Below are 14,606 nucleotides of genomic sequence, written 5' to 3'. Positions count from 1 at the left end.
CATTACAGCTCAAAGAGAGCTGCCTGCCGTGGTGTCTATTTTATCAGACACGCTGCGCTTGCAATTCTATATAGGCTTGTGGAATTCTGAGGTTGCCGCTTCACTTCCATCCACCGATGCATTTGCCTTCGACCCCTCCCGGCTCTGTCGACCCAGCAGCATTAAGAGGTTCAGCGCAGGCCGTCAGTCGATCGGCAGGTCCCGTGAGTTGGGGTAGAGCGTGGGTGCTCCAAGACGTCTGGTCTGCGTGGAGAAGTCGCAACAACAACAACAACCACCACCGCCACCTGGACGGGCTCTCTCGAGCTCTCTCAAGCGCAGTGTTCTTCACTCATTTTCGGAGGGGGCGGGGGGGGGGCACTTTCGCCGATAAGACATCGTCAGTGTGAGGGCCGTTTCATATTTGAAACCATTGGGGTTTGACAGCACGACGACGATGATGATGATGATGGGGGGTGTTCACACGTGTCGTGTATTGTCAGGGGCCGCACTAAAGACCACCAGGCGCCATCAGTGGCCCGCGTGCCATGCAATGGCCCTTCCAGCAGCAGTGGCCGCGTATTTCTTTACTCAAAACTTCACTTCCGTAACAGCAATGCATCCAGCGATTACGATATGCAACGCTTGCTTCGTTTATTATTTTCAATGCGTTCCGATAACAATTTTTTTCAAGCTTAAAGCTTATTATTTGTTTTTTTTACCGTGTAAAGTGCAACAGACGCTCGGGGAAAAAAAAAACATCCAGGAAACGAATCGTCATTTAATCGAACCAAGAAAATCCTCACTTGAGACCCAAGGCTCCTTTGCAGGAGCTTCCTCCATTTGGTGATTTGCCCGATTCCTGCTGAGCGGCGCGTTGCGTGAGCCAGGGCCGGCAACCCCAAGTAACAGGAAGTGCCGTTTTATTTTTTGCTCGAATTCGGTGAAACAAAAGCAAAAAAAAAACCTCCTGCAATATTTCAAGAGCCCGCAACGCACTGTGGTGCATTCGAGACGGCGGTTCACTGGTGAAGAACGTCGTGAAGCAGTCCCCCAAAGAGGGCGAACGACGCTCCGGAACCGCAGGTTACCCGAGCCCCTGCGCGCATGGTTAAACAAAGCGATCCGAGTCCCGAGTTGACTTCGCTTACACAGGTGGCAAGAACTGCCGACACCAGGAGAGAGTCTCCTTTTTTTGTTTTGGATCGACAACATTAACAAATGGACGACTGGGGAATGCAATAGGAAAAAAAAACCCACTCCAATGAAATAGCAAATACTCAAACTCCACATGTGGCATGCCATGCCATTCTGTAACCGACGGCATAGTTTTATCAATGCACTGCAGTAACACCACATGCGATAAACCCCACGTGGTGATGTACCTATGGGCAATAACGTTACACCACGTGGCTAATGTCAACGAACCATAGACTCACGTCGCCTCGTTCACCCTCTTCCCTCAATAACCATCGGGCAACCGATGCTGCCAAATGCGCAGATAACTGAAACAACAAGCTCATCGCGAGTTAAATACACATACAGTGTGCGGGTAATTCTGCACATTTCTGCTTGTACAATGCACGCATTAATACCCATATCCATATGATGTGCAGATGTGTGTGACCGTATTGATTGCAGGAGTCCAGCCAAGAGTGATCACTGCACACATGCAAACCTCTCCATCAGTATTCTGTCAAGAAAAACAATGAATTTTTGTAAGGATCATACCCCGTGACCAAATAACTCAGAGTGCGCCCTATCTCGTCAGATCTCAAACATCAAAAGCGAGGTGTGTGTACTGCAGACTACACACTGGCTGTTATGGCAACCGCTCTTAGCGAGCACCTGTGAAGGCTGGAACGGCAGACCACGACTACAGCGGGTGGTGTGGCTAGAACCATGTCCGGCCGCCTTTGTGTCTAGCCACACACAGCGCCCGGTACTCATTTAAGGCTGAGTCGACCTAGGGGGGAGCCCCAGCACGGGTTTAACATCATCATCAGTGTCGATACTGACAACGGCTGGGAATCGAAGGCACATCACTGGATTCGTAGCACAGTTCGCTAACCCCTGAGCCGCCGCTCCCCTTGCACACCGCACAATGCACACACGCAGACAACACTCCACACACTATACACTGCAGGCAACCACACAAGACTGTGCCATTGCAAAGCTGCACGATGAATTATTGAACAAATACATTAGCGATTAACCAACGGTGACATCTGCAAGTCGTGCTCCCTTTGCTGCAGTTGCCAGCAGCTGTAGTAACTGGGTTAGACTTTGGATCAGCAATCTCACATTGGATATGGGCTCCCTAAGTGGAGTAATTCGATATTTCACACCTTTTTCCCCCTCCCGATAGACAAAAGCACGTGATCTCGAATTACCAATGTCAGCCAAACCTGCTTTCGTGTCAACTTTACCGCACACAAAAACAGGACCGGATCCCCATTGAGCCTTCATCCGGATTCTGGGTTGCCCAACCACACCCAGGGGGATGGGAGGTGGGGGCCTCACCTGAGACGTGGCTCCCATTCACAGAGCCCGCGGCAACGCTAAGGACAGGTGGGGGATCAGCCCAGTGACTTCTGTCCTTCGAATACAACAACGCAGCACATCGACATCATCACGATCGTCATCATCACTGTCGTCATCATCATTGTCATCATCATCATCACTATCATCATTCGACTGACGTATTATTTAATTGACCATTTTTCTTGTATATCTGGTGCTCTAAACTGTGTAAAAGTCACGTGTAAAAGCATTCGCTAAATAAATAAATATAATTCAGCCATCATCATAGTCATCATCGTAATCGTTGTCATTGTATTCACCTTCAACGTCGTAATCGTCAGCATCGTTGTCGTCACCATTGTCATTACCATCGTAGTCATGATCATCGTAGTTCATCAATGTCGTCGTGATCATTATCATGGCTATCATCATCATCCTCCTCCTCACGTTCATCGTCGTCTGTGTCATCATATTCATGATCGTCTCCAATCGTCACCATCATCGACGTGGCGCATTCAATCTCAACACAAATATCATTCCCCTAAGCTCCTTGAGATCACGTGCAGTGTCGAGAAAACTGTTTTGCAACGATCGCTTGATGAATAATTATCACTTTGCTCTGAACCACCCAGAATGTCGGGTTAAGTGCGGGCTGGCGAGTGGCCACCACACACGTGGTGGCCACGCATACGAATCATAAGCCAGCACTCTGGGGAGCAAGGCGTTGGCGGATCACGTAAAGACACAGCTGGTCTGCGAGGTGGCCTTGAGGTCGCCAGAATCCCAAGTGGGTTCGTGAACTCATCTGTGTGGACTGTTCGATGTTATCTCTGTGTACGTGCGACAGTGCTTCCCTTCAGACTCCCTCTACACATTAACTTTATTTTTTAACTCATAATTTACATTGGCCAAGCATCCCAAATGCAAGAACATCACCAAAATAATGGTAATATCCGTTGAAGCCTCTGTGGTTAAATACATGGCATTAGTGTACAACAAGAAAAACACAATTAGTAAATTCAACAAACTAATAATTGAATTACAGTTTGTGACTAAATCACACGGGACTGAGCCCCAATATCATCAGATCTCGGGAAGCTAAACAGTGGTTGAGCCTGGATAGTTTTTGGATGGGCAGCCACCATATATTGTTCTGGAGACTGAAATAGGGGGGGTCACAAGACATCTGAACCACGCTGCAGAGCTGATACAGGGGGCTACGTAGTGCTCCACCATCGATGCACCCCACTTGCACCGAACAGCACCGACCAGCCTGGTGAAGTATGGCGAGACGCAGCTCCCACGCCCCCCCCCCCCACCTAAACTCAGCTTGTGAGTTCCGTGACCCCATCAAGCCACTGAAGGCCACCAAGTCCACCAAAGTACGTTAAACGAAACGCAAATCTTCGCGAATACCATTGCCACCGCAAACAAACAAACGACAACAAAAAGACTCGAGAAATTAAACGCAGCGCCACGTAGTGTTCGTAAACATTGACGTCCGACCTCACTACGAAAAGTTGACAATTTCATCGAAACCCACCCCAGGGTATTAAATAAATCCCTCCACGCGCGCCCGGCCGCCCCCAATGTCTGACGCTGTAGCACCGTCTGGTGGGACACGTGGGGCAACTGCAGCCGCGCGTCACCCCCAACGCACGCCGCGGTGTCTCGCGGTGTCGCGGGGCAGAGTCGGCCCCCACGTTCAAGGACCCTGGGAGACTCCGGACATCCCCGGTCAGTTGGGAGATTAATCCGCAACGCTGAGTGGAGGGCCCGACGCTGCAGGGGCCCTAGCAGACCTTTCCACTCACTCCTCTTAACTACAGTGAGGGGAAAAAAGTATTTGATCCCCTGCTAATCCTGTACGTTTGCCCACTGACAAAGAAATGATCAGTCTATAATTTTAATGGTAGGTTTATTTGAACAGTGAAAGACAGAATAACAACAAAAATATCCATAAAAACGCATGTCAAAAATGTAATAAATTGATTGCATTTTAATGAGGGAAATAAGTATTTTACCTCTCTGCAAAACATGACTTGGCACTTGGTGGCAAAACCCTTGTTGGCAATCACAGAGGTCAGACGTTTCTTGTAGTTGGCCACCAGGTTTGCACACATCTCAGGAGGGATTTTGTCCCACTCCTCTTTGCAGATCTTCTCCAAGTCATTAAGGTTTCGAGGCTGACGTTTGGCAACTCGAACCTTCAGCTCCCTCCACAGATTTTCTATGGGATTAAGGTCTGGAGACTGGCTAGGCCACTCCAGGACCTTAATGTGCTTCTTCTTGAGCCACTCCTTTGTTGCCTTGGCCGTGTGTTTTGGGTCATTGTCATGCTGGAATACCCATCCACGACCCATTTTCAATGCCCTGGCTGAGGGAAGGAGGTTCTCACCCAAGATTTGACGGTACATGGCCTCGTACATCGTCCCTTTGATGCGGTGAAGTTGTCCTGTCCCCTTAGCAGAAAAACACCCCCAAAGCATAATGTTTCCACCTCCATGTTTAACGGTGGGTATGGTGTTCTTGGGGTCATAGGCAGCATTCCTCCTCCTCCAAACACGGCAAGTTGAGTTGATGCCAAAGACCTCCATTTTTGTCTCATCTGACCACAACACTTTCACCCAGTTGTCCTCTGAATCATTTAGATGTTCATTGGCAAACTTCAGACGGGCATGTATTTGTGCTTTCTTGAGCAGGAGGACCTTGCGGGCGCTGCAGGATTCAGTCCTTCACGGCGCAGTGTGTTACCAATTGTTTTCTTGGTGACTATGGTCCCAGCTGCCTTGAGATCATTGACAAGATCCTCCCGTGTAGTTCTGGGCTAATTCCTCACCGTTATCATGATCATTGCAACTCCACGAGGTGAGATCTTGCATGGGGCCCCAGACCGAGGGAGATTGACAGTTCTTTTGCGTTTCTTCCATTTGCGAATAATCGCACCAACTGTTGTCACCTTCTCACTAAGCTGCTTGGCAATGGTCTTGTAGCCCATTCCAGCCTTGTGTAGGTCTACAATCTTGTCCCTGACATCCTTGGAGAGCTCTTTGGTCTTGGCCATGGTGGAGAGTTAGGAATCTGATTGATTGATTGCTTCTATGGACAGGTGTCTTTTATACAGGTAACAATCTGAGATTAGGAGCACTCCATTTAAGAGTGTGCTTCTAATCTCAGCTCGTTACCTCTATAAACACACCTGGGAGCCAGAAATCTTTCTGATTGAGAGGGGGTCAAATACTTATTTCCCTCATTAAAATGCAAATCAATTTATAACATTTTTGACATGCGTTTTTTGGACTTTTTTGTTGTTATTCTGTCTCTCACTGTTCAAATAAACCTACCATTAAATTATAGACTGATCATTTCTTTGTCAGTGGGAAAACGTACAAAATCAGCAGGGGATCAAATACTTTTTTCCCTCACTGTATGAGTCGTGATTCAGTCCTTCCCTGTAACTATGCGTCGTGAATTAGTCATTGCCTCTAACTATGAGTAGTGATTCAGTTCTTCCTGTAACTATGCGCCGTGATTTAGATCTTCCCTGTAACTATGAGTAGTGATTCAGTCCTTCCCTGGCGTCGTGCAAGGTCAAGAAGTCATGCTGAGGACATCCTCGCTCCGCCGTCTTCCCGCTAGAGTGCCCCCAGGACGGGTGCCGTAATCGCCGCACGGCACTCAACCCCCTGCTCTGCCGTGGCGGTCGACTGCGCGTACGCACGTTGAACTTCTTTCGCGCCGTACGTAGCCGAGCGCGCTAATCGGAAAGTGCGTTGGGAAAGACAACAAACCAAGACTAAAAAAAACGGCGAGAGGTGGCGTGTTCGTGTGTGGATTAGCGCCGTGGCAGACAAGAAAAAAGGTTGGACGTAGAGGACACGTGTGTTTAGAACTGCACAGATTAGCCAAAGCAAACCTTGCACGAGCCGCAGGAAGGCACTGAATGTCCCGGCTGTCCCATTGGGAAATCGCTCAAAAGTGAAACCAATGCTTAATGGGTGCTGCAAACTCTTAAGATAACTTTTATTGCAAAGCACATTTCTTGCATTCCTCCTTAAACCCCCCTGGACCTCCTCCTCCCCCACACACTCCTGGGTCGTCACTCTCGATAGAGCTTCTTAGCTCAATGGGCCCTACCCAGAGCGAACCAGAAACAGTGTAAACTCAACCGCATGGGGGGGGGGGACTAGAAACGGTGACGGTATTCATGAAAATTCACATTTTCACTTTATTTCGGGTTTGGCGCGAGCAGTCACAACCGAATAAAGTTGAAATGTAAATTTTACTCGAGGCTGCAGAAACATCAAATCGAAAGTATGTATTCATGATGCATGCTTGCGGAGCGCTGTAATGTGGAGGTTGTACAATTCACGGTCCCTTTTGCCAATCCACTGCTGGATGAAGGCCACCTCACATCACGCCCGTTCATGGTTGGTTGTTTGACCATACTTCACCGTGCTGGTCACAGTGGCACTTGGTGAAGGTTGGGGGGGGGGGGGGGGGGCGGCCCAGGATCGGTTCGGATATCACTCGCCACCTGATGTTAGCCATGGCCGGGAATCGAACTCAGGTAATAGACCTACTCGCTCACCTGCATGTGGCATTAATGTTATATTCTTTCCCGTTCCGAGGCGTCTGCCCCGTTCACCGCTGAATCTCGAAACGCGGAAGTGGTTAGCGTTAATTTTATTTAGAGAGGCATAGCGCCTCTGTTTTTTATAGACATTTTTGCTCACCGCAGAGAACTGTAGCGACACCACCGCACGCTACGATAGCTGGCACCAAGCTGTGCCACACGCCCTCCCGCCAGGCCTTTTTACTTCCGAATCAGAAGTAAAATTGATGACGTACACGCACGTCATGGGAATGGGAAAGGGTTAAATTGCCCCACGACACTGAATTGCATTGAGACGGTTGAAGGCGCTGCTGCATCCTCAAGTCTCACTCGCTTGGGACGGAGTGACAGCATGAGCACACCAATGATGACGATGGCACGCGTTGGTCGGGAAGCTCCGTGTTTATTTCAAACGTGTGTCTGTGTTTGTAAATCAACACTCGTCATTTCAGTCAAACACGAATGTTTATTAACGTGTCATGAGAGACGAACGTCAATATCAACTCATACCCCACACAAGGGGAGAAAAAAAACAGTTTGAGGTGTAACGTTGCACTAATTCAGAATAATAATGTGTTACATTTAGTATTCACACCACCGTGCCTTCGTGATAGCACGGCTGCCACGCAGGCGCTGTGTTTCACGAGACACGGCCTGCAGTAGTTTCACAGTAAGGGGGCGATGCTGCTGGAAGTGATCACAATTATTGCGGTGTAATTTAACAAATACGTCTCATTTGGGCCATGACGCCAGCACGTAATGGCCTGCTCGGTTTTTTTTTCATGCCAGGGGGAATCTTTAAGGTCCTCTGAGAAGCAGACGGGCCCCTCTCTGTCATGGTCAATACACCCCCGCAGTGATCACTGGGGCAGCCTGCCAGCTTCGAACCGCGAGCCTCTGCTACCGCTGGGCCACGCAAACCAAATAAGTCCGCGGCGAGCATACGCATCGATTCGGTGTGAAATCGTCGTCAATATGGGCTGCCTAACCTTCCTCCTCCCCTCGTTGTCCTCCTCACTCGCACGAACACCGCCTTCCCTGTCACCCACTCCCCGTGGTCACCACCCATCGTCAATCCACTCGTCTCGTCTCCATCTACGTCTCGTCAATCCACTCGTCTCGTCTCCATCTACATCTCGTCTACATCTACATCTCGTCTCCATCTACGTCCCGTCTACATCTACGTGTTGTCTACATCTACGTCCCGTCTACATCTACGTGTTGTCTACATCTACGTATCGTCTACATCTACATCTCGTCTCCATCTACGTCCCGTCTACATCTACGTCTCGTCTCCATCTACGTCTCGTCAATCCACTCGTCTCGTCTCCATCTACGTCTCGTCTCCATCTACGTCTCGTCTACATCTACATCTCGTCTACATCTACGTCCCGTCTACATCTACGTCCCGTCTACATCTACGTCTCGTCTACATCTACATCTCGTCTCCATCTACGTCCCGTCTACATCTACATCTCGTCTACATCTACGTCTCGTCAATCCACTCGTCTCGTCTCCATCTACATCTCGTCTCCATCTACGTCCCGTCTACATCTACGTCTCGTCAATCCACTCGTCCCGTCTCCATCTACGTCTCGTCTACATCTACGTCTCGTCTCCATCTACGTCCCGTCTCCATCTACGTGTCGTCTCCATCTACGTCTCGTCTCCATCTACGTCCCGTCTCCATCTACGTGTCGTCTACATCTACGTCTCGTCTCCATCTACGTGTCGTCTACATCTACGTCCCGTCTACATCTACGTCTCGTCTACATCTACGTCTCGTCTACATCTACGTCTCGTCTCCATCTACGTGTCGTCTCAATCTACGTCTCGTCTACATCTACGTCCCGTCTCCATCTACGTCTCGTCTCCATCTACATCTCGTCTACATCTACGTCTCGTCTCCATCTACGTCTCGTCTACATCTACGTCTCGTCTCCATCTACGTCCCGTCTCCATCTACGTCTCGTCTCCATCTACGTCTCGTCTCCATCTACGTCCCGTCTCCATCTACGTCTCGTCTCCATCTACATCTCGTCTCCATCTACGTCCCGTCTACATCTACGTGTTGTCTACATCTACATCTCGTCTCCATCTACGTCTCGTCAATCCACTCGTCCCGTCTCCATCTACGTGTCGTCTCCATCTACGTCTCGTCTCCATCTACGTCCCGTCTCCATCTACGTGTCGTCTACATCTACGTCTCGTCTCCATCTACGTCTCGTCTCCATCTACGTCTCGTCTACATCTACATCTCGTCTCCATCTACGTGTCGTCTCCATCTACGTCTCGTCTCCATCTACGTCTCGTCTACATCTACGTCTCGTCTACATCTACGTCTCGTCTACATCTACGTCCCGTCTCCATCTACGTGTCGTCTACATCTACGTCTCGTCTCCATCTACGTCTCGTCTACATCTACGTCTCGTCTACATCTACGTCCCGTCTCCATCTACGTGTCGTCTACATCTACGTGTTGTCTACATCTACGTCCCGTCTACATCTACGTGTTGTCTACATCTACGTATCGTCTACATCTACATCTCGTCTCCATCTACGTCCCGTCTACATCTACGTCTCGTCTCCATCTACGTCTCGTCAATCCACTCGTCTCGTCTCCATCTACATCTCGTCTCCATCTACGTCTCGTCTACATCTACATCTCGTCTACATCTACGTCCCGTCTACATCTACGTCCCGTCTACATCTACGTCTCGTCTACATCTACATCTCGTCTCCATCTACGTCCCGTCTACATCTACATCTCGTCTACATCTACGTCTCGTCAATCCACTCGTCTCGTCTCCATCTACATCTCGTCTCCATCTACGTCCCGTCTACATCTACGTCTCGTCAATCCACTCGTCCCGTCTCCATCTACGTCTCGTCTACATCTACGTCTCGTCTCCATCTACGTCCCGTCTCCATCTACGTGTCGTCTCCATCTACGTCTCGTCTCCATCTACGTCCCGTCTCCATCTACGTGTCGTCTACATCTACGTCTCGTCTCCATCTACGTGTCGTCTACATCTACGTCCCGTCTACATCTACGTCTCGTCTACATCTACGTCTCGTCTACATCTACGTCTCGTCTCCATCTACGTGTCGTCTCAATCTACGTCTCGTCTACATCTACGTCCCGTCTCCATCTACGTCTCGTCTCCATCTACATCTCGTCTACATCTACGTCTCGTCTCCATCTACGTCTCGTCTACATCTACGTCTCGTCTCCATCTACGTCCCGTCTCCATCTACGTCTCGTCTCCATCTACGTCTCGTCTCCATCTACGTCCCGTCTCCATCTACGTCTCGTCTCCATCTACATCTCGTCTCCATCTACGTCCCGTCTACATCTACGTGTTGTCTACATCTACATCTCGTCTCCATCTACGTCTCGTCAATCCACTCGTCCCGTCTCCATCTACGTGTCGTCTCCATCTACGTCTCGTCTCCATCTACGTCCCGTCTCCATCTACGTGTCGTCTACATCTACGTCTCGTCTCCATCTACGTCTCGTCTCCATCTACGTCTCGTCTACATCTACATCTCGTCTCCATCTACGTGTCGTCTCCATCTACGTCTCGTCTCCATCTACGTCTCATCTACATCTACGTCTCGTCTACATCTACGTCCCGTCTCCATCTACGTGTCGTCTACATCTACGTCTCGTCTCCATCTACGTCTCGTCTACATCTACGTCTCGTCTACATCTACGTCCCGTCTCCATCTACGTGTCGTCTACATCTACGTCTCGTCTCCATCTACGTCTCGTCTACATCTACGTCTCGTCTACATCTACGTGTCGTCTACATCTACGTCTCGTCTCCATCTACGTGTCGTCTCCATCTACGTCTCGTCTCCATCTACGTCTCGTCAATCCACTCGTCTCGTCTCCATCTACGTCTCGTCTCCATCTACGTCTCGTCTCCATCTACATCTCGTCTCCATCTACGTCTCGTCTACATCTACATCTCGTCTCCATCTACGTCTCGTCAATCCACTCGTCTCGTCTCCATCTACATCTCGTCTCCATCTACGTCTCGTCTCCATCTACGTCTCGTCTACATCTACGTCTCGTCTCCATCTACGTCTCGTCTCCATCTACGTGTTGTCTACATCTACATCTCGTCTCCATCTACGTCTCGTCTCCATCTACGTCTCGTCAATCCACTCGTCCCGTCTCCATCTACGTCTCGTCTACATCTACGTCTCGTCTACATCTACATCTCGTCTCCATCTACGTCTCGTCTCCATCTACGTCTCGTCAATCCACTCGTCCCGTCTCCATCTACGTCTCGTCTACATCTACGTCTCGTCTACATCTACGTCTCGTCTCCATCTACGTCTCGTCTCCATCTACGTCTCGTCTCCATCTACGTCTCGTCTCCATCTACGTCTCGTCTCCATCTACGTCCCGTCTCCATCTACATCTCGTCTACATCTACATCTCGTCTCCATCTACGTCTCGTCTCCATCTACGTCTCGTCTCCATCTACGTCTCGTCTCCATCTACGTCTCGTCTCCATCTACGTCTCGTCTCCATCTACGTCTCGTCTCCATCTACGTCTCGTCTCCATCTACGTCCCGTCTCCATCTACATCTCGTCTACATCTACATCTCGTCTACATCTACGTCTCGTCTACATCTACGTCTCGTCTACATCTACGTGTATTCCACGCATCGTCATCGTCACCACCACCACCTCATTTTACATAAATCTCTTCCACTCATCCCGTTTCATCTCGTCAATCACCTTCTACCATTGTTAGTTCACTGTACAGCGCCTTGGCTAAAGCGTGGTTTAAACGTACGATAAGATAATCCATCACTTTGATTCACGTTGTGGTGCAATGGGCTTCACAGCAGCCCCATTCCAGCCACTAGAGGACGCATGCATTTTCCACAATGTAAAAAAAAGAATCCGTTCTCCATTCTGAAATGGAATAATGACCACGAATCGTGACCCTAAGGGGTGAATCTCTATACCCTTAGCTATATCAACAAACATAAAATACACTAGCAAAGCATACGAATTGCCAACACTGTAATTTTTGATTAAAGAAGCCACGATACTCGTTGTTTCACGCCCTTATTACATGTACGTATGTTGTCCTTCTTTCGCACCGTACGTAGCCAACCGTGCTAATCGGAGATGCGGGGGGGGGGGGAAGGACAACGCACTTAACGCCCACAAAATAAACCATGAAATATAATCTACAATATAAATATGCCGTCTGTGTGCTTTTATTTATTAATTTGCACTTTCAGCTGCCGAATCTAGGGAATTCTCATCCAGCTCGGGCACTCGGGTGCATGAGAGCGGACTCTAATGCAGAGTACAACGTCGCATATTCGACCGTCACTTATCCGCCCTGACCAATCAGCCGCTCTCGAACCCAGTGCAGTATGTGCGCACAGTGTAGCCGATGTTTTTTTGTAGACGTTCACAATAACGACCTCTTCACACACAGGGAAATATTCTTAAATCCCGCGTACATGCACTCACTTCTAGAGCACAGCGAAGCGCAGCGAAACGCGTTCCCACATTCAAAGCAATCTGCTTTTTGTTATTGTCCAGCAACTTATTTGTGCCTGCTGGCTGTAACTGTCATCTTCAATAGATGTTCAAATATCCGACATTCATACATATTCGCCTCCACTTCAAGCGCGTCATCGAGCCGGATATGCGACATTGCACCGCACGTGCACTTTACTGCTGACAACGGCACGACACAAAACCTGGCCTGGCTTAAGAATCCTTGTGGAGTGGCGTCATGTCAGTCACAGATGGCGTCTCTGAGGAGCACATGGAAATGTGAGAAATTAAAGAATGGTCGGTTTAGAGTTTTTAGAGTTGACCGCGTGGCTCAGAGAACGGAATAGACACCACTGACCTCTTGTGTTGGAAGCCGGGTTTCAACCACCCGTGGTTTAAAAAAAATATATCGCAAATTTATGGTCTCGGCACGGTCACCATTGAGTGCATAGAAGAATAAGAAAACCATCCATCACGTGAAATTTTATTTGGCACAAAAAAATATCCATCTCGGAGATTTATTTTTTTTACATCATATTTACTTTCCCGTGACAAATATCTCTTTATTGTGGGGCGAGTGGAAACCTATGGCAGCCCAAGCACGGGGAACGAGGCCAATTAAAAATATCTCAGAAGTAGTTCTGTCATGTCACCTTCCACAAGTCATTCTTTAACATGGGGGCGACGCAACTGCTTTGCAGGAGTTCCAAACGGACGCATACAAGTCTCACAGTTTAGTGCCAACAGCACACATTTCTAGTAAAATTAAGCGGGGAATTGACCAATGATGCTTTGAATTGAAAGAACAATCACGAGTTATATCTGAAATCTAAACTCGACATTAAATTTAAATAATCATGCGGCATGACAAAAAAATGTTGGCTAGAGCTTGCCAACTGTGACATAACACCTTTGTCAAATTGTACGATTATTTTGTGTTCGGGTGACTTATTTAATCACACCAACTTCGGAGTAATTTTGACCCAAGAGGAACAAACTCATTCACATTGACTCCACTTTTTCAAAAACTGTTCCAGCACGGATATCTTACAGAGAATATCAGAGGTGTGGCCAATGCATCGTTAGTACCTTAGATAAACTTGTGGAAGAATATTGGTTGAAATAATCTCATGTTCGTAAAAAAACATCCATTTTAAAGGTAAATATTTGTAAGTTGAACACGGTTTATCTATTATTCACGCTGTTGCCTGATGAGGCTGGTTGTAATTACCAGTGAAACGTCAAATTGTAAATGTTGTGGGTTTACTCTCCAACACACCGGTGTGCTGAACTAGTAACTAATTGGCATGTTTCATTTACATAACCTGTGTTGGGTCGTGGCGGGTTTAACGACACATTGATATTTACGCGATTTAACCCCAAAAAACCCTCTATTTTGGATAAATATTTGTATATGCGAGCATAATAATGTGATTGTGCAGATCGTTTCATCAATGTCATTTCTCAATTTTGTCAAGTAAATCGACCTAACCTTCGTGTGAATGTATACGGTGGGTTTATATTGTGCACAGTTATCACAGTTTAATTGAGACGGTGTTACAGGCAGGCACGGTCAAAATGACCGATTTGTGTTTTTAAAAAGGCAACACTTTGTGGAGGTGGCCGGGTGTCTCAGAAGTTCAGAGCTTTGAGCCGGCACCGCTGAGAATCCTGTGTTCGAATCCAGGCGGCCTGCCCGTGATTAAACTTTGTTCTCCAAGTGTAGCGGAGTTGATGAGTCTCAGACTGATCACCAATTACTAAATGCGGAAGAACAAAAAAAAACGGCGACGTTAAATTTCCTTGTGCACTTAATTCGGATAAATTCCAGCGATGAGAATTAGCGAAAGTGGTTCTATTGCCTTGCGACAATCATTATTCTCGGTAAGTTTGCGGCGTCTCTCTCCCCGTGATTGAGTGGATTTTTTTCTCCGAGTCCTCCGTTTTTTC

The 14,606-nt window shown here is 48.2% G+C and overlaps 1 protein-coding gene across 2 annotated transcripts in view; it reads right to left on the bottom strand.

Annotated features, from left to right (window-relative positions):
- Positions 1-740: 740 nt before the first annotated feature.
- The window catches only part of LOC116943780 (uncharacterized protein C21orf58-like), a 31,712-nt gene continuing 17,846 nt past the window's right edge, over positions 741-14,606 (bottom strand). Inside the window, exons 8-9 of one of the 2 annotated variants that reach the window (XM_076068172.1) lie at positions 2,503-2,573; positions 741-1,672 (exon numbers count right to left, since the gene is read on the bottom strand). In XM_076068172.1, the coding sequence (XP_075924287.1) occupies positions 1,665-1,672; positions 2,503-2,573 (79 nt within the window). In that variant the 3' untranslated portion in view covers positions 741-1,664. Of the gene's footprint in view, positions 1,673-2,502; positions 2,574-7,504; positions 12,917-14,606 lie in introns of those variants that run through there. The other variant, XM_076068173.1, reaches the window with a different exon arrangement.

Source organism: Petromyzon marinus, chromosome 19 (genome assembly GCF_048934315.1).
Source record: "Petromyzon marinus isolate PM22_M1 ecotype Great Lakes invasive population chromosome 19, UKy_Petmar_22M1.pri1.0, whole genome shotgun sequence".
NCBI lineage: Eukaryota > Metazoa > Chordata > Hyperoartia > Petromyzontiformes > Petromyzontidae > Petromyzon > Petromyzon marinus.
This window is presented reverse-complemented; position numbering and strand designations above follow the sequence as displayed.